Raw genomic sequence first — 24,731 nt, forward strand, 5'->3', positions numbered from 1 at the left:
TCAAGGAACATGAAAAATCAAGGTAACATGACACCACCAAAGGATCACAATAATCTTTTACTAACCAAACTCAGAGACCTGGAGATTATGTGATTTGCTTGATATAAAGAATTCAAATAGACTTTTAAAGGAAACTCAGTGAGCTACAGAAAACATGGAAAGACAATTCAACGAAATCAGGAAAATGATATATGAATAAAATGAGAGTTTATCAGAGAGATAAAAATGTTTTAAAAAGAAGCAAACAGGGGCGCCTGGGTGGCGCAGTCGGTTAAGTGTCCAACTTCAGCCAGGTCACGATCTCGCGGTCCGTGAGTTCAAGCCCCGCGTCAGGCTCTGGGCTGATGGCTCAGAGCCTGGAGCCTGTTTCCGATTCTGTGTCTCCCTCTCTCTCTGCCCCTCCCCCGTTCATGCTCTGTCTCTCTCTGTCCCAAAAATAAATAAACGTTGAAAAAAAAAATTTTTTTTTAAATAAAAAAATAAATAAAAAGAAGCAAACAAATTTTGGAACTGATGAATATTATAAATGAAAAGAAAAATCCAACAGAGAGTATCACCAACAGAATGGATCAAGCAAAAGAAGAATCTGTGAGATAGAGGACATGAACTTTGAAATTACCCAGTCAGTAGAGAACAAAAAAAGAAAAAGAAAATGAAAAAAAAAGAGTGAAGAAAGCCTATGTGATCTTAGAATACCATAACAAGAACTCTGAATTATTGGAGTTCCAGAAGAAGAAGAAAGGGAGAAGGGACAGGAAGCATATTTAAAGAAATAATGATAGAGCACTTTCCAAATCCGGAAGGATATTTGGATATCTAAGTTCATGAAACTCATGGTTCCCCAAAACACTCTACTTAAAGAGATCCTCTTCAAAATACATTATAAAAAAACTATCAAAAATCAAAGACAAAGAGGGAATTTTAAAAGGGAAAAAAGCTTGTAACTTATAAGCAAACTTCTATAAGGTTTTCAGCAGATTTCTCAGCAAAAACCTTATAGGCCAGGGGGGAATGGAATGATATATTCAAAGTAGTGAACTAAAATAAATGCCAGCAAAGAACACTTTACCTGGCAAAGCTGTCCTTCAGAAATGACGAAGGGATAAAGACTTTTCCAGACAAATAAAAGCTGAACGACAAATGAAAGCTGAAGGGGTTCATCACCGCTGGACCTGCCTTACAAGAAATGCTAAAAGGAATTTTTCAAGCTAAAATGAAATGATACTAGCAGATAATATAAATACATGTGAAAATATACAACCCATGGCAAAAATAAGTATACAATCAAAGTAAGAGTATCCTAATAGTGTAATATGGTGGACTACTAACCATTTAACTCTAGTATAAAGGTTAAAAGACAAGAGTATTAACAATAACTACAGTGACAAAAATTTGTTAATGAATAAACAGTATAAAAGGGGTAAATTGTGACTTCAATAACATAAAAAAAATGGGGGAATAAAGGGTAGGGTTTTTGTATGTGATTGAAGTAAATTTATCAGCATATATAGACTAGTAAACCTAAGATGTTTTATGCAAGCCCCATGGTAACCACAAAGCAAAAACCTGCAGTAAATTCACAAAAGATGACGGGAAGAGAAAACAAAGCATACCACTACATAAAATCATCAGTTCACAAAAGAAGGCAGCAAGAGAGGAAGAAAAGGATGATAGAACTAAAAAAACAGCCAGAAAACAATTAATGACATTAGTTAAGTCTTTAGCCGTCAATAATTATTCTCCATGTAAATGGTTTAAATTCTCCAATCAAAAGGCATAGAGTGGCTGGATGGGTAAAACAAAACAAAACAAAACAAAACAAAACAAAACAAAAAAACATGATCCAATTATATGCTGCCTACAAGATACTCATTTCCCCCTATTTTTTTTTCCTCTATAGCCTTACTGATTTTCTGTATACTAGTTCTATGAATTATTAAGAGAGGGATGTTAAAATCATTTAACAATAATTGTGCATTGGTATAATGTTACATGAACATTTAAGATTATGTCTTCTTGATTAATTGACTCCTTTATTATGAAATGAACTTTTTTATTCATGGTAGTATTTTTTGCTGTCAAATATACTTTGTCAGATATTTATATGTTTTCCAGGTTTCTTTTAAGGTTGGCATAGTATATCTTTTCCATCCTTTTACCTTTAACATTTCATCTCTTTACATTTAAAGTTTCTTGTATATTTGCTATAGATAGATGAAACACAGATATGATAGATGAAGATAGATGATGATGATAGACAGACAGACAGACAGGTGATAGAGGACCATACTGTAGGTTGTAGCTAGCAATCTCTGGCTCATAGATATATTGAACCAATAATCACATACAATTTTTGCAAAGTTTTTCCAAGTGCTGTTCGTAAGCCAAGTGTTTCATATCCTGGATTTTCAGAATGAAGTTTTCAGGCCCAAAAGGAGAACTTGGCATTGAGTCTATTTGTTTCTAACCTTGTTAGATATAGTTCATCATTCCACCCCTTCACAGCTCATTCCTGATTATCTAATCAAACATACTGCCCAAAACACTCCAATTATTGACAACTGTCCATCATATATCAATATCTTTATTTAAATCATGATAAAACTGTTTACTAGGACAAAATCAAGGCACATTTTTGAGGTATACGAGTAGAAAACTCTTTTACTTTCCCTCTGAATTACTAGTTTCTGGGTTTTTTTGCAAAAAATCTTTCATACTATCAAGTATAATATCATAAATCTAATCTTCCAGTGTTTCATCTGTTCTTCACAGTTCTTTAATTATCATTAACAAACGTACTCTGTCTCTTATTTGTACAATTTTCTCAGCATTGGAGGATAGAAGTTAAGGGTTATAGGATTTGAAATCATTTAGAATGGTTCAGTGCAATTGTAAAAAAAAAAAAAGAAAGAAAGAAGAAAAAGTTTAATTACCACTTAACTCATAAACAATTCTTCAGCATTTTCCATTGAATAGATTGTTAAAAAGAAATGAGGTTTAAAGCCTTACTTCTTATATGTTATTAAGATTGAGAAATGGAAAAACTTCCCAAACTTTGCAAGACAATTCAGTAGCAAAGTCTGGTCTGTAGCTCTAATTAAAACTCTGCATTATTAAAAGCAATTCAATTCCTATTTATTGAGTCAGAAAAGTGTTTCTATCTACTAGACTGTGACTTCTGTCTAGTTGTTAACTGCATCAAGTTGAGGATGAAAAATCTTTAATAGGTATGTAATAAGATGATCATGCCCATGAGTTTGTCATTTCTTTGAAAGTAAAAACTGTTTCAATCACTTTTCTGTGACCTCTTATAGACTATCCAAAGTGTTAGACACATGGTAGTTTGATTTTTGAATTGATTGTTTAAAAAATTACTGAAAATCACCTATTAGTGACAAGAATTCTATTAAAGTCTTAATTGGTGTGAAATGAAGCAGAAGACTATCCAATTTAATTCATGAGGACCTGAAATCATGCCACTCTATACTAACGAACACACACAGAAAGATTAGAAAGATCATTTCACTATTTCTTTAACCAAAGCACTGAGCAAACCACATATCACAAGCACTTTTATTGTACTTTTGTATTTTTGTTGTGCATTGTCATTTTATAAAAAGACCCTCTTCATAGTAGCTAGCCTGGGTTTCAGTACTGCAATCTGGCAGGCACATAGAGGAGGAAAATGCTTTTTTATTATGTTATTTTGTTTCTGGCATAGACCTCAGGTTTTGATAGTCCTATCATATTTTAATCATCAGCAGTTGATTTCTACCAAAGCCTATATTATCACATGATAGGAAACATTTAAGTTAAAAAAAATTTTGATGGAAAATTCTCATAAATTATTCATCAAAAAGATAAGAACCTATTAAATACAATTAAGCTTTGAATTAATCTACAGAAGTTATTTTTAAACCATCTATCTTCATCACATTTCTGATAAAACTTGATGTAGAAGAGCTCTTAATTTGAATCTGGTAGTTTCCTGTGCATTCTTTGTAGAGACTTAATATATAGGGTAATGGTTAAGAGCATAAGTTTTAATAAAATCTTTTCAATAAAATAAAGACAATCATACTGGCTCAAGGTTTTTTGTTTTTGTTGTAATTTTTTTTAATGTTTATTTATTTTTGAGACAGAGAGAGACGGAGCATGAACAGGGGAGGGTCAGAGAGAGAGGGAGACACAGAATCCAAGGCAGGCTCCAGGCTCTGAGCTGTCAGCACAGAGCCTAATGCGGGGCTTGAACTCACGGATGGTGAGATCATTACCTGAGACAAAGTCGGATGCGTAACCGACTGGGCCACCCAGGCGCCCCTCAAGGTTTTTTAAGAGAGTGTTTTAAATAAAGCAAATACTCATTATGTGATAGCTATTATGATTATTATTACTATACATGAAAAATAAGTCTCTTCCTCATACACTTCTATGAAAATACTAAAGGGTGGTTGTCATACCCTACAATGTGAAATGGTTTTATTTACTTAATAAATGGTTTATATTGTGCTTTCTTTTTATACCAACATGCTACTGGTTACTTTTTTTTCCTGAATTTTGATAAATTAACCATTTTTCAATATAGTTTTATTCTTTGACCACAGAGACAAGAGAACTACCATTGAAAACCATTTTATTTATTTACTTACTTACTCATTTATTTACAGAGACAACACAAGCAGTGGAGAGGCAGAAGGAGAGAGAGAATCAAGTGGGCTCCACACCCAGCACTGAGCCTGACCTAGGGCTCAACATGGGGCTGGATCTCACGACAATAAGATCATGACCCTGAGATCATGACCTGAGCCAAAATCAAGATTCAGATGCCTAACTGACTGAGTGACTCAGGTGCCCTACATTGAAAGCCATTTTTTTTTTGACGTTTGTTTATTTTGAGAGAGAGAGAGAGAGAGAGAGAGAGTAAGGTAGGGCGGAGAGAGATGGAGAGACAGAATCCCAAGCAGGCTCCATGCTGCCTGCCCAGAGCCAGACACGGGGCTCAAACTCACAAACTGTGAGATCATGACCCAGATGAAATCAAGAGTTGGATACTTAACTGACTGAGCCACCCAGGTGTCCATTTTAAATGTTGTGTGCAAGGGCACCTGGGTGGCCCAGTCGGATGAGCATCCAACTTTGGCTCAGGTCATGATCTCACAGTTCACAAATTCCAGCCCTGCCCTGGGCTCTGTGCTGACAGCTCAGAGCCTGGAGACTGCTTGTGATTCTGTCTCCCTCTCTCTTTACCCCTCACCTGCTTGCACTCTGTCTCTCTCTCTCTCTCTCAAAAATAAATATTAATTTTTTAAAAATATATACCTCATCCATTCAGACATTTGATAACTATTTATTTAGTATTCACTATATGCCAAGCACTGTGTTAGGGACAGGATTTCTAGGAATGCTATGAAAGAAAGGCATACCTATGAAAGGGAAGAAAAGAATAATGTAAAGGGAAGCCAAATCTCAAGGGAGGATTTTACATTTTTCATTGGAGATTCAGAGACATATTAAAAGATTAGAATGAAGGAACTGAGGGTAGGGTTAGGGTAGTAGAGTAGTAGAGTAACCAATGGAGCGAAGCCCTAGGGAAATGTGGAGGAAGTGTAAAACAGCAAGGCGTGGGTTTCCTTTTTAAGGAATTTTAATGTCATAAGGGAGATAACATACATAAAACTTTTAAAAATGTAAAGAAAATATTTTAGCAAAATCTAGGATCTATAGAATCCAGAGTTAGGATGATTAACAAAAATTAATTTTAGATGAATTTACATCATCTTCTAGCACAGTAACAATATTAGCCAGAATTCTAGAAGAAAGTGGTAGTAACACTGCCTGACTTCAATCCACTGGGAATATGAAAATCCTCTGGGCGATACAAGGAAACTTCTCATTGCTTAGACTGAGCATCGGACTAAGAACTCTGAACCTCCAAGCCTAATGACTCTTCAGGTAAAAGTGTTAAGTCTTTGTGAAGGTCTAAACTGCAACCAGAGTAAAAATCCTAGGTTAAGGCATTTAGACAAGTACAGGTTATTTAATCACTTTTAAAGTTAAATTTAGGGGCACCTGGGTGGCTCAGTCGGTTAAGCGTCCAACTTTGGCTCAGGTCATGATCTCACAGTCTGTGAGTTCAAGCCCCATGTCGGGCTTTGTGCTGGCAGCTCAGAGCCTAGAGCCTGCTTCAGATTCTGTGCCTCCCTCTCTCTTTGCCCCTCCCCTGCTCAAGCTCTGTCTCTGTCTCAAAAATAAATAAAAACATTAAAAAATATATTTTAAAACAAAGTTAAATTTAATTCATATAAACATCTGGGCAAAGGGTGAAATGAGAAGTACTGATAAGAAGACAACTAGAGTTTTTTAAATAAATTAGCTGTGATGTTTAAGGATCAAGATACAGTACAAGAAAGAAAAAATAATAATAACATTGATAGGACAGCTGCTTTGGAAAACAAAACAAAACAAAAACAAAAAGAATCTCTGAAAGACCTGAGAAATCAATGTCTGCATTGAAAGCTATTAAGGATATACTAAGTCCACTGGTGTTCAGATCTAATGCACTTCCGATTTTAAATTGAAACCTGTTCTGTTCTATTATCCTAAAACCTTCAGGATATTCAAGGACCTTGTCAAGGACATTAACTTGGAAACAGAAAGCCAAACCTTTAGTTGCTAAATGCTTGGTGAAATCTGGTATGCAAAATATCTTTCCCCATCTGTGATTGGGAGTTTATTCTTCAGGCAATGGGGGAAAATCTTGAATGCCCCGAGAAGGAACATGATCAAAGCAGCTTTACAGGAAAGTTAATTACAACATTGATATATGGAATGAATGAAGGAAAGAAGTGGAAAGACTGGGCCAAAAAAGTCATTAAAATCTAGTTACAATAAGTTAGGAAATAAAGATCTGTGGTGGCGGATGTACTTGGGCAAACAGAGGATATTGATCTCGCTACACTTGGATTTGAAAATCAGTAACAAGGGAGACCCTAGAGAAAATAAATGGTATTATTTTAACATAGCTTTAACAACCTCGAAAATTTTGTTTGGGAGTGTAAGGAAGGATAGACAACAGATTTTGGTTAGATTTTATATAAGTGTGCCAAGAAGATATCCGGATGGAAATATTCACAGGTCACTAGGCTTGGATTCTAAGGATGAACTAGAGATTCTTTATTTGGGATTCATCTAAACGGTTCTTAGTTAGGGTTAATTTGGTCCCCCAAATGATATTTAGCAATGTCTGGAAGGATGGTGCTATTGGAATCTGGTGGGTAGAGGTCAGTGATGCTGTTAAAATATCTGCAATGCACAGAACAACCTCCTACAACAAAGGATTATGTGGCCCAAATGTCAATAGTGCCAAGGTTAAGAACTCTGCTCATAAATGTCATAGTACATTAGGGATATCTTGTCCAATCAGTGCATATAGTATATTTATGTTTAATTTAAATTTAATTTATAGAAAATAAAAATAGTACCAAACATTTATCAGGTCTTACTCTATTTCACATTACATGGTTTGTCTTTTAAATGCTATAAGACGTATATCACCTTTATCCTCCTTCAACAGGTTAGGAAACAGATCCACTGAAAAGTTAAGAGGCCTGCCAAAAGCCACATAGCTGGCAAATTTGGGGGCCCAGATTGCAATCAAAAAGTCCATTTTCAGAACCATGATTCTAACCACTAAGCTGGAGCATACAGTGATTATAGGTGCAGTATCCTCAAACACCATGGCAGACAAGAGAGAATTACAAGGCAAAACATTACTCTCCCTTCATCCTTCTTACCAAATCAAACCACACCAAATCAAAAAAAGTAAAAGCACTCTCTCAAATATTAATAGCAATTCCTTTCTGCATCACCGAAGATTCCATTATCCCATTGAAACATTTCAGAGATTTTTATCCTGGAGGAGGTTTTCAATGGAGGAAAGAAACCTTGAGCTCTACCTGAAGTAGCAATTTTGACAACCTTAGCATTCTGACATATGGTGTATCCAGATGTATTATATCTAATTTGTGAGTAATAATAAAGTACAAAATTTTCCTAATGTAATTTTCACCCTGTAAATTAGAACTGAGTAAAAATTAGTACTATTATAATATATATCATATTTTCTTACTTTCCACTATGTTTTTTTTGAGTGCCAAAGAAAGATATACAACTAAAGCTAATGACATTGGGTCACTAGATGTTAACATATAAATGTCATTGTGATTCAGAACAGTAAAATGTATTTGTTGAAAACTACCAACTTAATATTTAGAATATAGTCAACCAAATAAGAATTTAATTTCTCAAATTAGACTTTTATTAAAAATTTTTTTTTCAACGTTTATTTATTTTTGGGACAGAGAGAGACAGAGCATGAACGGGGGAGGGGCAGAGAGAGAGGGAGACACAGAATTGGAAACAGGCTCCAGGCTCTGAGCCATCAGCCCAGAGCCCGACGCGGGGCTCGAACTCACAGACCGCGAGATCGTGACCTGGCTGACGTCGGACGCTTAACCGACTGCGCCACCCAGGCGCCCCTCAAATTAGACTTTTAAATCATCCTTTTTAAATATAAATTACACATTTATCAAACTAACATTTATCAAACTAGATATTTGGAGTTCTAGTATGATTTATTCTCCATTTGGTCAAGATGATTAAGGTGAAACACATTTCTTTGAAGTTTGGTGGTTTCCAAATTTTTGAAACAATGGACTTATTCCTCAAATGACTATTAAGAAATAAAAATATCCATAATAAGGAAAGGTGGAAAAGAAGAAGGAGAGAAGTTCTGCAGCCAGAATGGGGAAGCTGGGAAGGGAGGAAGTTGGGAGGCCACTTAGGACAACCTGGGGACAGGGGGTCCAAAGATCTAGATATTTAACAACATTAATCTACCCATCAGGCAGTATTTTAGGCAACTTTAGAGACTTCATAGAACACAGTTTGAGGGGTGCCTGGGTGGCTCAGTTAGTTACACATGCAACTCTTGATTTTGGCTCAGGTCATGATCTCACAGATTGTGAGTTCAAGCCCGGCATTGGGCTTTGCACTGAGGGTGTGGAGCCTGCCTGGGATTGTGTCTCCCTCTCTCTCTGACCCTTCCCATCTCAATCTATATTTCTCTCTCTCAAAACAAAACAAAACAAAAAATAATAATAATAATAAAGAATATAGTTTGAAAGGGGTTATCCAATATATTTTAGGGTAATTTATAATAAAATTATCATAACTATCTTAAAATCTTTTAACTATATTAAAGTTGCAGGTCTAACTGGTATATTAATTACATTCTGCTTTAAAATGTGATATTACATAATATGCATATACTTATCATTAAATGCTACATTTTATTTTATGTGTTAAACTTGCATTTTTTAATTTTCAAGTGGTGGACAGTATCCTGAGGCACTTAATTCCTATCTCTGCCTGTGGTTTATATTTATCTCTTGACCATTTCTGTCAGAACTGCAAATTTATTTTCTACCATAAAAAACTAAAGTAAATTGCATTTAATAAGCTTTTAAATATAGTTCTCTGACACAACACTTAATTTAAGATCGATGATTTTACTCTTTTACACTGTGCTTTGGGAATATTTTTGAGCAATGATGAATTTCTTTTGATTGTTCTATTTTCTGGTAAACAGTACTGTAATAAATTTTGATCCTGCCTTTGGTCTCGATATTTAGTAGCTCTGTATTTGTTTTCTTTGATAGCAACACGCATTAATATTTATAACCATTTTCCTTTGCAGCATCTCCCAGATGGCTCTGCGCCCAGTGCACATGTTGAATTTTATCTTTTACCATATCCCAGTGAAGTTCGTAGGAGGAAAACAAAATCTGTTCCAAAATGTACCGACCCCACTTATAATGAAATTGTAAGTATGATTCATCTCTTGTCCGGTCGCTTTGTATTTTTCTTACCATTTTTCAGCTTAACAACCAAATATGGAAAATGTGCAGTAATTGGAAGCATTATTCCATAAAGGCAAGACATTTCACAAAATAGCCACTGTGCGCTGATCACTATTCTCGATGCTATGGGAACTGGAAAATACAGATTCTGCTTTCAAAGCATTTATGAACCAATTTTCAAATTTTGGCTATCCTCCAGCAAGAGCCCACGATGGCGTTTGTTTTGCCTAACATTATCCCTGACTTCATCTTATTTTCTCTAACCTCATTTTCCCTTACCTGGTTTTCTTTACCTAATAACTTTATCATAGTATATCTTGTGTATAACAATAAACTTCATAAAATCTCCTTTGAAAATATGAAAAACAATAAACAAGTACAAACCACCAATAAAATTAATTTATATTATATATAGCTCTCTAATTCATGTGTATTTCACAATTTGAATATCCAAACCCTTAACTTCTTTCTGAGGCAAACCCCACATTTATTCTCCTGACTCCATCCCTTCTCATCTCCTCTGTACCTTGCTCGGATGTTAATTTGTTTGCCTTTCTTAAGGCTACTTCATCCACTGGTTAGGTCAGAAATTTTAAAAAAACAAAACAAACTCCTGAACTCAGCCTTTCTAAAGCACCCACATTTTCTTTCCCTCCCTATTGCCTCCAAACTTTTGCAAAAGTAACTCACATTTCCTGCTCTCACTTCATCATTTCCTTTTCATTCTTTAATCCTTTGCAGTGTGGATTTTGAATTTAAAGATGCTGCTTTATTAAGAGTGACATCAGTAGACTCCTAATTGCTCAATGAGCCTAATGAACCCTTAGGCTCTACTCTCCTGAACATTTCTACAGCCACGCTGCCAACTGCACCCTCTTTTTGACACCCCCCTTTTGCTTGAGTCTTACCTCTTCTGAACTCTCTCCATCTTCTCTAACCACTCATTTAATTTTGTTCTTTGCCATTCTTCCTCTGAAAAATATTGTTTGCTGTTCCATGATCTACCCTCATTTCCTCTTGATAGATACGGTCTCAAAATTATCTTATATACCTAAAAATTTTCATTTAACACCTCTCTGTAAGTTGCATCTGCATCTATTCCTCAAGCCTTGGCTTCTGCCTTAAATTTTTGACCTTCTGTACTTCTGCCTGATTACTAAAGAGCTCCATTTGAATGTCTCCTAGGCACTTTTAAACCAGAGTTCCCTCCTCTGTTTCCCATCTAAAAAGATATCTTCTAATGACACTTCCCTCTCTCTCACTCACTTTTCCAACTAATCCCCAAGTTTTGTCATTTTAAAAGTTTTTTATAGGGGCGCCTGGGTGGCGCAGTCGGTTAAGCGTCTGACTTCAGCCAGGTCACGATCTCGCGGTCCGTGAGTTCGAGCCCCGCGTCAGGCTCTGGGCTGATGGCTCGGAGCCTGGAGCCTGTTTCCGATTCTGTGTCTCCCTCTCTCTCTGCCCCTCCCCCGTTCATGCTCTGTCTCTCTCTGTCCCAAAAATAAATATACGTTGGAAAAAAAAAAGTTTTTTATATGTACAGCCACCTGCCTCTTAAACCCATCACCTTCTGTCTGCCCCATCACTGCTTCTTTGTTTGAGGTCCCTGTGACTTTGGCTACTATAGAATAGCCTCCTATCTGCCTCTTGTGTTTTTCAATCAAATCATTCACATTTCTACCTAAGGTGTCTTTCAAAAACCAGTCATATTTATTTTTTCTACTATTTAAATTTCTTTTGAAAGTTCCTCATTGCCTCATGGATTATGTATCATCCCTATATACTTTTAAAAAGATTGTTTGGGGTACCTGGGTGGCTCAGTTGGTTGGGCATCTGACTCTTGGTTCCCCTCAGGTCATGATCTTACAGTTTGTGGGTTCAATCCCCACATCGAGCTCAGTACTGATGGTGCAGAGCCTGTTTGGTATTCTCTCTCTCCCACTCTCTCTCTCTGCCCCTCCTCTGCACACTTGTTCTCTCTCTCTCTCAATAAATAAACTAAAAAAAATTGTTTTGAGATCATTGTAAATTCACATGCAGTTGGAAGAAATAATACAGAGAGAATTCAAATAACCTTTTGCTACTCTCTCCCAATGGTAACATTTTGCATGACTAGAGTACAGTATCACAACCAGGAAACTGACATTGATTACAATTCACTGACCTTATTGAGATTTTGCCAGTTTTACATGTGTTCTTATGCATTTTGTTGTATTTAGTTCTATGCATTTTTATTTTCATTCCAATTGGTTCTATGCATTTTTATCACATGTATAAATTTGTGTGACCATCACCCCATCAAGGTCCAGAACAGTTCCATCACAAAGACCCTTGGTGCTACTCTATTATAGCCACAGACACATCCCTCACTCTAATGCCCACTCCCCCATCACTGTCTACTAGTAATCTCACCATCTTTATAATTTTGTTATTTCAAATGTTATATAAATGGAATCATGCAGTTTGTAACACTTTGAGACTAACATTTTTCTCTCACCATAATGCCCTAGCAATCTACCCAAGTAGCTGCATGTCTCAATAGTTTTTTTTTCTTTTCACCACTGAGTAGTAGTCATGGTATGGAAGTATAACATTTTTCTTAACTGTTCACCCATTAAAGGACATCTGGGTTATTTTTGGCTTGGGCTATTGCAAACAAAGCTATTGTGAACATTGACGAATAGGTTTCAGTGCAAACATAAGTTGAGATAACTGCTCAAGATGTAATTACTGGAATATATGGTAATGGCATATTAGGTTTAAAAAAAAAAGAAAGAACTTGCCATACTCTTTTTCTATACCATTTTATACTCCTACCAGTAATGCATCCAGTTTTCTCTGCATCTATGCCAGCTATTTTTTAATTTTAGTCCTTTTGATAGGTATTGAGTGTGCCTCATTGTGGTTTTAATTTGCACTTACCTAATAACTAATGATGCTGAACTTCTTGTGATGTGCCTATTTACCATCCTCTTTAGTGATAGGTTTCTGCATGTCTTTGCTCATTTGCTAATTGAGTAGTTTGTATTTTTGCTGCTGAGTTTTGAGAGTTCTTTATATATTATGGATAGTAGTCCTTTGTCAAATAAGTGGCTTGCAAATATTTTCTACCTGTCTTCCATGACTACTTTTCATCCTCTTCTCAGGGTCTTTCAAATTAAAAGTTTTAATTTTGATTTTGTACAAGTTATCAATTTTTCCTTTTTTGGCTGCATATGTGGTGGCAAATCTAAGAACTCTTCACCTAGCACTAGTCCTAAATATTTTCTCTTCTAGTTTTCCTGTTTTCTAGTTTTACATTTTATATTTAAGCCCATTATTTATTGTGAGTTAATTTTTGAATGAAGTATGGGGTTTATGTTGGAGTTCATTTTGTTGTTGTTGTTGTTGTTGTTTTTTAACCTATGAATGCCAATTACTCAAGCATCATTTATTGAAAAAGCAATCCACCAAATGTCTTTGTAACTTTGTCAAAAATAAGTCAGGGGCTCCTGGATGGCTCAGTCGGTTAAGCATTTGATTTCAGCCCAGGTCATGATTTCTCACAGTTCATGTGTTTGAGCCTCATGCTCAGCCAGTTAAGCATCCAACTTCAACTAAGATCATGACCTCATGGTTTGTGGGTTCAAGCCCTGTGTCGGGCTCCTATGAAAGTGCAGCACCTGCTTAGGATTCTCTTTCTCTCCTTCTCTCTCTGCCCCTTCCTGACTTGTGCTTTCTCTCTCTCTCAAAATTAATGAATAAACTTAAAAAAAATAGGTCAGGAATATATGTGTGCTCATTACCTTTTATTTCGTCACACCAAATCCTATTGTCAGGTCACATAAGACAGCTTGTCATTCCCTGAACAATCCTTAGGACCTCTGTGATGGAGCTCGTTCCCTTCACCCTTTCTGCTCTTCTCTGTCAACTTTGAAGCTTACCTCAAATGTGGATTCTGGGAACTACTCCCTCCTAGACTCTTATGCCACACTTCCCATCTTTTACTTAGTTCTACATGCTTTTTTTTCTTCTAGTATATTGTAAATTTCTTAAGGGCAAAGGAAATACCTTTCTGTTTTTTGTTTTTTTTAGTATCTTTAAAATTTAGCCATTTCTAAAAAGATTTATGGAATTTAATATTTGGGGTAGTTTTATAAGTGATGCTTTATATGGATGTGTAAAAATGCATATATATTTGTACATATAATTTAGTAAGGAAAGATCTTCTGAAATTTTATTATTTATCATGATATCAGCAGCTAGAGATATACTCTCCCAATGGTAGATCATTTGTTTCCATATGTTTTCAGTACAAGACCCCCTACATCAATATCAAGAAATTTCTCTAGACTTAATGCTATACTTCAGCATTTGTAAGCCAAGGAGGGACATACGGACAAAAAGCCACTGACAATTCAGGAGTTTAAATTACCTTGTGTTTTATTTATTTCAAGCAATATTTTAAAGCAATATTTTTAAATAGTAAATACACATGCATGGAGATTATTTTATATTGCTTATTATTTCCCTAAGTTTTCTGATGGCTTGCAATAATTCTGGGTCCTCCCACATTCGTGGCCCATTGATTAGAAATCACTGCAATGCTTTTTTTGTCAGCCAGTACTTGTAGCTTGGACACACGGTTTATAAATTTTAAACACTTTTAAAATTGTTTGGAAACTTTTAAAATTATTTCAACAATAGTCCATAGTCCATGCCTAGTACACTCTGATTTCTACATAACTCAGATAAGCAGAAATGTTAATTAATATGTGGATAAGTGACTATTTTAATAGTAATGATCACCATATAAACAAGTTCGGTGGGGAAGCTGGTTGAATTTAGAAAGCGATGAGAATAAAAAGAAGACAACATTTTAATTTTTCTCCCATTTTGTTCTGTGTCTTATATCAATACAAGAATAGTTATAAGAAATGCCAAAAAAAGTACACCGGTTTTAACTCTGGTTTTACTTTCTCTTACCCTCTACTGTGCTGCTGGAGGCCTCATCTCTGTGCCAAACCCCTCAAATATTTCTGGGCACCCTCAGCAACTATTTACATATGTTTTCTCGGAAGCCCAGAAAATTATCACATGGCATCCACCTCGTTTTTAACTTGTCCCCTGCTTTGCTTCCCAAATACTGCTACATCAACCACTCAGTATGGCTGGGATTTCTTAAACTGCCGAAGCCACGCAATGTTCTGGGAAGTGGGAGAGAATGACCTCACTCCCCTTTTTATATAAATCTCTTAAAGGAATACAAAGTGCATATTACATTGCATCACCAATGTCTTACAAAGGTTTTCATGAAAATAATTATTTCCATTTTTATTCGTAGTTCTCTCTTTCCCCCTAATACCCAGACCGAGAAAGGCTGGGTCAGGGACACTGCCAAGGGTCCCTTTTATATCCACCCTTTAGATACTAAACTTTCTTTGATACAGGGCCAAACTTGTCTATTTGACACTTCCCAGAGTGATTCCCAACAGACTTTGCCAGCAGTCTCCCTGAAAATCCCTATCATGTATAGATCCCTGTTGTAGACATGACTGGACTGGAGGTGGGTGGGGCTGGCAGTAAGCATGCTCACAAAACTGCCCTTCAGCTTTTAAGACACAGAGCTGGGATCCTGGCGCTAATGCCCTTGATCTTTTTCACTCTGTTACCTTTGGCATGTGGTTAAAAACCATCATTTTTTGCAATGATTCATTAGAAAAACAGATCATATTTTAGGGCATAATTATATCGTTATAGCCAATGCATATTGTACGTTGTATTCCTTTCTTAAGTACTATTCTGTTATAAAGTATAAAGGGGAAATTAGAACAGAACAGGAACATTCTACATGTTTCACAGATCTTAAAATATCTTGCGGAATGTGAATGATTATCTAGCATAGCAGTAAGTGTATGGTACACTCAGTAAGTCATAGCTATGGTTATCTGTAACATCCTCTCGTTTGATATTCATAACATGATGAAAACTCGATTTGTAAATGAAGACATTGAGACCTTGATGTCAAACATTTCGACCAGGGTCCAGCTACTAGTTTTCAAGTCCAAAACTGCCTGATTCCTAAACTCATACCGACCCCACTAAGTTATGCCGTTGATCCCTTCCTCCCACACCCACAGAGTTTTCCTGTTCTCACTTATTTTGAACTCTCCTTTTCATTATCCTGCCTCCTTGCTCCCCTTACCACCAGTACTAGACACATTTTGGTTTCCATGTTCTTGTTCTTCCACTGAAGTCACACTAAATACACTTCAGAATTATTTACTATGCCCTCAGGGCAAATAATATATGGTGAGTGCTTGTATACAAATTAACAGATATTAATTACCCTAAACAAGGTTTTTTTCTGTTTGATGCGATAATTTAAAGCCTACGAATTCAGTATTTGTCAGAAGGCAATGAAGACCTGGCTCATGTCTACAAGTAAAAAGTATCATAAAGTTAAATGGAAAGAGCTGTGCATTTTGGTTCTGTTTATGTGAAGACAGAATATTCATATTAAATCATTTGGTGAAAAAGTCTCAAAGAATATAATCATCTGCATACTTCTCTAGCATTACCCACTAATTAGTCATTGCGCGGTAAGAATAGAGTGTTTATTTTTTTCTTTATTTTTTAAGTTTTTATTTAACTCCACTTACATACAGAGTAATATTAGTTTCTGGCGTATAACATTCAACACTTCTATACATCACCCAGTGCTCATCACAACAAATAAGAGTGCTTTTTTTTTTTTAACAATGTTATGGATACAGTAAAGCAATTAAAATAGATCTATATTATCTATGATGTATAATGATTGCATGTTTATAAAACTTGAGTTACTTTTAAGGAAATAACTTTTTGCCTAATGAAGCACAGGGTGTAACCTCTAGAGTTCAAATGTTTGTATTTTAACCAGAAAGGCAATTAATTCTTAAAGTCATTTTTTGAGAATTTCAACTTGCCAAATACCAGGGAGGCTCAATTCTGTCTGGAACTGTTTTCTCCAGTTAACTAATGCAAAATAGCAAGAAACAGCTGTTCCTTTTTGTGTATTTGATGGATCTTTCTCAGCTATAATTTATTAGTGTTCAATAGGTACCAGGCTTTGTTGTAAGGCTTACATTCATTATCTCACTTATTCTCCCCACAGTGCTAAAAGGCAAATATTATTATCACATTATTATGCAAATGAAAAAATATATAGGTGACCATAAATGCATACAAATTATTATGTCATAGAAATTTGTATCTTTAGAGCTTATTTATTTGATTCACAGAGTTCTTAAGCCAGACTTTTGCAAAGCCCTAATAGTTAGGTTTATTCCATTTTTCTATTTCACATACAGTCACACTTTAAGGGCCCCTTCATCTATTTTCTCTGTAAAATAAATGAGTTTATCTGCTGAAAGTATTGTGGAGAGGAAAATGGAAGATAGTTTAAACAGTTCAAAATAGCCACTGTGGAGAAAAAGAAAAGGAGCTTACTCTATAGTCCTGGAAAGATAAGAGTTCAGGAGGAGATGTGGCTCACAGAGTCTATGCTGGGCATCCCATTGCTGGTAATGAAGAATAATTAATGTAATAGCGTTTTGAGATTTTTAAGGCAGCGCTTAAACTCCTTTACTATCTCAGGGGAATTCAATAAGTGAAATGGAATAACCTGAATCAGCAGTCCTAAGAAACTGAAAAGATAATATTCTGTTTGGAATGAGAATAGGATTCTAGAAGAGGAGGTAGCCAGGAGCTGTCACATGAAGCAGGGTAGACTGGATTAACCTGTTATATCACATCTCATGTCCCTTGATTGAATTGTTTATTTGATAAGGAAATCATTGTTCAGAACAGCTAAAAGATGGCTCTTGAATGGAACTTCATCAATAACTTCATGGGTTCATAAATGGTAGACACATGCAATGTGATGGACCAGAAACCATATCTATATACACTGAGGAGACCTCCCAACTGACTGAAAGGGTTTCCCCCTCAAGTTGTTTCCTCTGCTTCTTTTTTGTACATATAGAGAACACTTTATTTCTATCTTGTAGCTTGGCTATAAAAAGCAAGCAAGTTTGTAGTAGCATATGAAACTCCTTTTCTAAATGTGTTCTGAGGAGTTTCCCTGGCAACCATGTTGGGTTTATACACAGGTCTCCCCTCCCTTTATGATGGGTAACTAATTTCTTGATAGTACTACACTTCTGAAGTTTCTTTCCTACTGTAGGCACCCAGTGGTAATGCCCATGATTTACTTCCTGGAAATTATAACACACAGTTGAACAGATCCCTTTTTAGAAACTAGTTATATGACTAGCAAGTGAAAAAGAGCAAGACACAAAACTGTACATACAGCATAATTACAGCTCAGTTCTTAAAAAGTAATTATATATAGAAAACAAAATAAACATCAAAATATTAACTGTAATTATCTCCCAATGGTAGAAATATAGATTTTCCTTTTTTTGTTTCATCCATATTTTATTTAATAAGCATGTGTTTTCATAATTAAAAATTAAACAATTTTAAATAAAGTTAGCATAGAATTAATTCTTCCCATGTAGAAGGAAATATTGTTGTACTGCACTAAATTAACACAAGGAAATCATGGAGATTGGCCTGCTCTCCTCATTAGTCTTCAACAAAGAAAGATAATGTTCAAGGTCCCATGTGGCACAATAAATTCAAGGACAGTTAAAAGGTGATGTATTTAAATTTCCTCCTAGAGAATAATTTACAGTCATATTAAATTTGGGATGGACAATTATTAATGGAATCAGAATAAATTCTAAGCTTCTTAGAGAAATATTCTGTCATTAAACTCCATTATGTTAAGAGAACCTTTAGCTTTCCAGAATTACAGTTAGAAATGAAAGATCCTACATTAACATATCTATTGCAAGCTAAATGATATTAACAGCTAAATATTTTTATTAAAAGCAATATTTTTTAAAAAGTGCATTTAAGCATATCTGATTTATATTTTCATTATTCCCTTTTCAGGTGGTGTATGATGAAGTCACAGAGCTCCAAGGACATGTTTTAATGCTTATTGTGAAAAGCAAAAGCATATTTGTGGGAGCAATTAACATCCAACTTTATACTGTCCCACTCAATGAAGAAAAATGGTATCCACTAGGAAACTGTATAATTTGACCATTTCTATCAATGAATGCATTATTCAGTAACTACCTATATCTTTTTCCACTTCTGGGCCTCTTTGTCACTAGAGCAGGACATTTTTGTTGTCAAAGGTAGCATAGTGTATCAAGGACACACAAAAGAAAGACATCAGAATTAGTCTGTTGGAGTTATATATTCTCTACTTGTGTTTCATTGTTTTCTTAGAATCTTTTCTCCTTAACAAAGTGCCAATTTATTGTGTAAAATAAAAGAACACCTAATTTTAATATATCTTTTAAATCAAACACATGCTCACATTTTTTAATTGTGTGCCTACTGTTAAAAGCAACACTCTGACTGAAGTTTCCAAGAAATACGGCCATAAATCTCATCAATTAATTTAAGATCTAAGTATATCTGTAACAGATTTTTAACTTTGAAGTAAATATACATACCTGCATACTGACTTATAATCCTATTTATCAAATTATTTATGGAATTAGTAAGCTCCAGCAGAATGATGTATTATTTTCTATCAGAAAAACAAAGGACAAATGCCTGAAACTCTTAAATCCAATTTTTGGAAGAAACTTCTTTGCAGTTTCTTGCCTTTTTCTATGCCAATCAATTAATCATCATTGGATTTCACCCAACCAGAGGCATGATCACATTTTTAAATTTCATTATCCCTTAACTCCACGATGTCAAACTCTGAAACTCTCCCCTCTGATCAAAACCTCTTCTCTTTGCACAACAAGAATTTCTCTTACTTCTGAAGCTACTTGTGTACTCATCATGACTTGAGTAGACAGTCCTACGGATTTCTACCTACAAAGTAGGTACAACTCAAAGCACTATGCTACATTCTTTAAGAGAACAAAATAGGTTGGTTTTTTTTTTATCCTTGCCATTTAAATTACTTAAAAAAGTTAAATTCTTGCTTTTTTTTCAATGCTTCACTGTGAACGAATAAAAAAGTAATTTAAGCTCTTAGATATGGTCATCTACACAACCATGTAAACACATAAAGGACTGTAAAATTTATTTATTGAAAACATTTGAGTGCCAGCCTACAGCAGGCAGAAAGTCAATGCAGATGACCGCACTGAAAGGAAAAGTGACTCTGACACAACAGCAGGGCATAAGCAACACATGTAGGATACTCTCCTGAAGTGCCAGGTTCTGGTGAACAGGGACTGCACTGCAGGGGACTCCAGGACTTTGTCAATGTAAAGTCACTTTCAAGAGCAGAAAACATAGTTGACCTTCTTAACACAGAGAAACAGACACAGAAAGGCAGGCAAAATGAGAAGACAAAGAAATTTATCCCAAATGAAAGAATAGGACTAGGCTGTAGCCAGAGATCTAAGCAAAATATCTATAAGTAACATGCCTAATAGAGAATTTAAAGCAATTATAATGAGGATACTTACTGGACTTGAGAAAAAAGTGGAAGACATGAGTGAGACCCTTAACACAGAGATAAGAAACATAGTAGAGATAAAGTGCTCAATAAACAAAGTGAAACATGCTTGATGGAATGAACAGGACCTAGTGACCTAGAAGATAGAATAATGGAAAGTAATCAAGCTAAACAAAAGACAGAAAAGATTATGCAAAGTAAGAATAGGCTTAGGGAACTCAGTGACACCACCAATGTAAAAACATTCAAATTATAGAAATCCCACAAGAAGACAGAGAGAGGGGAACAGAAATTTATTTGAATAAATGATAGCTGAAAACTTTCTTAATCTGGGGAAGGAAACAGATATCCATATCCAGGAGGCACAGAGAACTCTCAAAATCAACAAAAGCAGACCCACATCATGTAATTACAAATTACATTTGTAATTAAAGTGGCAAAAAATAGTGATAAACAAAATTTTTAAAGCAACAAGACAAAGGAAGACAGTAACTTACAAGGGAAAATCCAGAAAGCTAGCAGGAGATTTTTTCAAAAGAAACTTTGTAAACTAGAAAGGAGTGGCATGATATATTCAAAGAGCTGAAGGGGAAAAATCTGCAGCCAAAAATATTTTCTCCAACAAGGTTACTATTCAGAATAGAAGAAGAGATAGTTTCCTAGACAAACAAAAGCTAAAGAAGCTCGTGACCACTAAACCAGCCCTACAAGGAATATTAAAGGAGACTCTGAGTAGGAGACCAACAGTGACAGTATCAAGGTAGGAAACACAAAAGCAGTAAAAATGAATATTTCTGTAAAAATTCAGTCATGAAACTCACAAAACAAAAGGATATAAAATATAACAACATATGCCTAAAGCATGGGGAGAAAAGGAGTAAAGAATGGGTTCAAACTTAAACAACCATCTACTTAATATAGACAGCTATGTGCAGAAGAGGCTATATACAAACCTAATAGCAACCATATATCAAAAACTACTAATAAATGTGCAAGAATAAACAGAAATAAATCCAAATATAAAATTAAAGAAAATAAGCAAACCATGAAAGAGAGGAAGACAAGAAAAGATCAGAGAAAATCTTCAGAAACGACCATAAAACAAATAATAAAATGACAAAACTATGTATCTATCAATAATTACTTTGAATGTAAATGAACTAAACACTCCAATAAAAAGACATAGGGTGACAAAATGGATAAAAAAAAAACAAGACCCACCTATATGTTGCCTATAAGAAATTCATTTTAGATATAAAGACACCTGCGGATTGAAAGTGAGGGGATGGATATACATTTATCATGCAAATGGAGATCAAAATAAAGCCAGAGTAGCAATACTTATATCAGACAAAATAGACTTTAAAACAAAGACTGTAACAAGAGACAAAGAAGGACAGTATATAATGATAAAGGGGACAATTTAACAAGAAGATATAATAATTGTAAATATATGTGCAACCAATTGAGGAGCATCCAAATATATAAAATAATTAATAACAAACATAAAGGAACTAATACATAATAATAGAATAATAGGAGAGGACTTTAACACCTAACATCAACAGATAGATCATCTAAATAGAAATACAAGGAAACAATGGCTTTGAATGACACACTGGAATATATGGATTTAACAGATATATGCAGAACATTCCATCCTCAAACAGCAGAACATACATTCAAGTGCACGTGTAATAGTCTCCAAAATAGATCACATAAAAATATAAAATAAGCTTCAACAAATTCAAGAAGATTGAAATCATACCATGCATCTTTTCTGACAACAATGCTATGAAACTAGAAGTCAACTACACGAAAAAAATCTGAAAAACCACAAATATGTGGAGATTAAATACTACTAAATAATAAATGGGTCAACCAGGAAATTTAAAAAAGAAATAAAAAAACTATATGGAAACAAATGAAAATGAAAACACAATGATCAAAAACCTTTGGGACGCAGCAAAAGTGGTACTAAGAGAGAAGTTTATAGCAATGCAGGCCTACCTCAAGAAGCAAAAAAAATCTCAAATAAACAACCTAACCTTACACCTAAAAGAACTACAAAAATAACAACAAACAAAACCTAAAATCAGAAGAAAAAAATAATAAAGATTAGAGCAGAAATAAAGGATTTAGAAGCAAAAAAAAAAAAAAAAATAGGTCAATGAAACCAGCTGCTGCTGCTTTGAAAAAAAAATCAATAAAATTGATAAACTTATGAAAGTTGAGAAAGGACTCAAATAAATGAAATCACAAATGAGAGAGAAGTAACTACCAACACCACAGAAATACAAACAACTATAAGAGAATATTATGAAAAACATTATGCCAACAAATTTGTCAACCTAGAAGAAATGAATAAATTCCTAGAAACATATACACTACCCAAATTGAAACAGGAAGAAATAGAGAATTTGAACAGATTGATAACCAGCAAAGTAATTGAACCAGTAATCAAAAAAACTCCCAATAAACAAAAGTTCAGGATTAGATGGCTTCAAGAGGAATTCTACCAAATGTTTAAAGAAGAGTTAATACCTATTCTTCTCAAACTGTTACAAAAAATATAAATGGAAGGAACACTTTCAAATTCATTCTATGAGGCCAGCGTTACCCTGATTCCAAAACCAGATAAAGACGCCACTAAAAAAGAGAACTACAGGCCAATATCCCTTATGAACATAGATGCAAAAATCCTCAACAAAATACTAGCAAACTAAATCCAACAATACATTTTAAAAAATCACTTGGCATGATCAAGTGAGATTTATTCCTGGGTTGCAAGGGTGGTTTAATATTCACAAATCATTAACGTGATATATCACATCAATAAGAGAAAGTTTAAGAACCACATGATCATTTCAATAGATGCAGATAAAGCATTTGACAAAGTATAACATCACTCATAATAAAAATTCTCAATAAAGTAGGTTCAGAGGGAACATACCTCAACAAAATAAAGGCCATTTATGAAAAACCCACAACTAACACCATCTTCAATGAGGAAAACCTGAGAGCTTTTCCTCTAAGGTCAGGAACAAGACAAGGATGCCCACTCTTACCACTTTTACTCAACACAGTAGTGGAAGCCCTAGCCACAGTAATCAGGCAACAAAAAGAAATACAAGACATTCAAATCAGTAATGAAGAAGTAAAACTTTCACTCTTTGCAGTTGACATGATACTCTATATAAAAAACCCAAAGACTCCACCAAAAAACTTCTAGAACTGGTAAATACATTCAGTAAAGTTGCAGGATACAAAATCAATGTATGGAAATCTGATGCATTTCTACATGCCAATAATAAAGCAGCAGAAAGAGAAATCAAGGAATCAATCCCATTTACAATTGCACCAAAAAACATGAAATACCTAGGAATAAACCTGATAAAAGAGGTAAAAGACCTGTACTCTGAAAACTATAAAACACTGATAAAAGAAATGGAAGAAGACACAAAGAAATGGAAAGACATTCCATGCTCATGTACTGGAAGAACAAATATTGTTAAAATGTCTATAGTACCCAAAGCAATCTACATATTTAATACAACCGCTATCAAAAATACCACCAACATTCTTCACAGCGCTAGAAGAAACAATCCTAAAATTTGGATGGTACCACAAAAGACCTCAAACAGCCAAGGTAATCTTGAAAAGGAAAAACAAAGCTGAAGGCATCACAATTCCAGACTTCAAGTTATATTACAAAGCTGTAGTCACCAACACAATATGGTACTGGCAAAAAAGTAGAAACATGGATCAATAGAACAGAATAGCAAACCCAGAAATGAATGCACAACTATATGGTCAATTTATCTTCAGCAAAGCAGGAAAGAATATCTAATGGGAAAAGGACAGTCTCTTCAGCAAATAGTGTTGGAAAAACTGGACAGCAACATGCAAAAGAAAGAAACTGGACCACTTTAATACACCATACACAAAAATAAACTAAAAATGGATTGAAGACCTAAATGTGAGACCTGAAACCATAAAAATCCTAGAAAAAAACTCAGGCAGTAATCTCTTTGACATCAGTCGTGACAGCTTCTTACTAGATATGTCTCCTGAGGCAAGGGAGACAGAAGCAAGAACAAACTATTGGGATTATATCAAAATAAAAAGCTTCTGCACAGTGAAGGAAAGAATCAACAAAACCAAAAAGCAACCTACAGAATGGGGGAAGGTATTTGCAAATGACATATCCAATAAGGGGTTACTATCCAAAATACATAAAAAACTTATAAAACTCAACACCCAAAAAACAAATAATCAAATTAAAA

At 34.9% G+C, this 24,731-nt stretch overlaps 1 protein-coding gene across 4 annotated transcripts in view; it reads left to right on the plus strand.

Annotated features, from left to right (window-relative positions):
- PIK3C2G (phosphatidylinositol-4-phosphate 3-kinase catalytic subunit type 2 gamma) overlaps window positions 1-19,482 on the plus strand; it is a 355,657-nt gene extending 336,175 nt beyond the window's left edge. For all 4 annotated transcript variants that reach the window (XM_045463665.1, XM_045463664.1, XM_045463668.1 and 1 more), the window contains 2 exons: window positions 9,758-9,883; window positions 18,903-19,482. In XM_045463665.1, the coding sequence (XP_045319621.1) occupies window positions 9,758-9,883; window positions 18,903-19,055 (279 nt within the window). In that variant the 3' untranslated portion in view covers window positions 19,056-19,482. The remainder of the gene's footprint in view (window positions 1-9,757; window positions 9,884-18,902) is intronic.
- Window positions 19,483-24,731: the final 5,249 nt, after the last annotated feature.

This window comes from Leopardus geoffroyi, chromosome B4 (assembly GCF_018350155.1).
Source record: "Leopardus geoffroyi isolate Oge1 chromosome B4, O.geoffroyi_Oge1_pat1.0, whole genome shotgun sequence".
Classification (NCBI taxonomy): Eukaryota; Metazoa; Chordata; class Mammalia; order Carnivora; family Felidae; genus Leopardus; species Leopardus geoffroyi.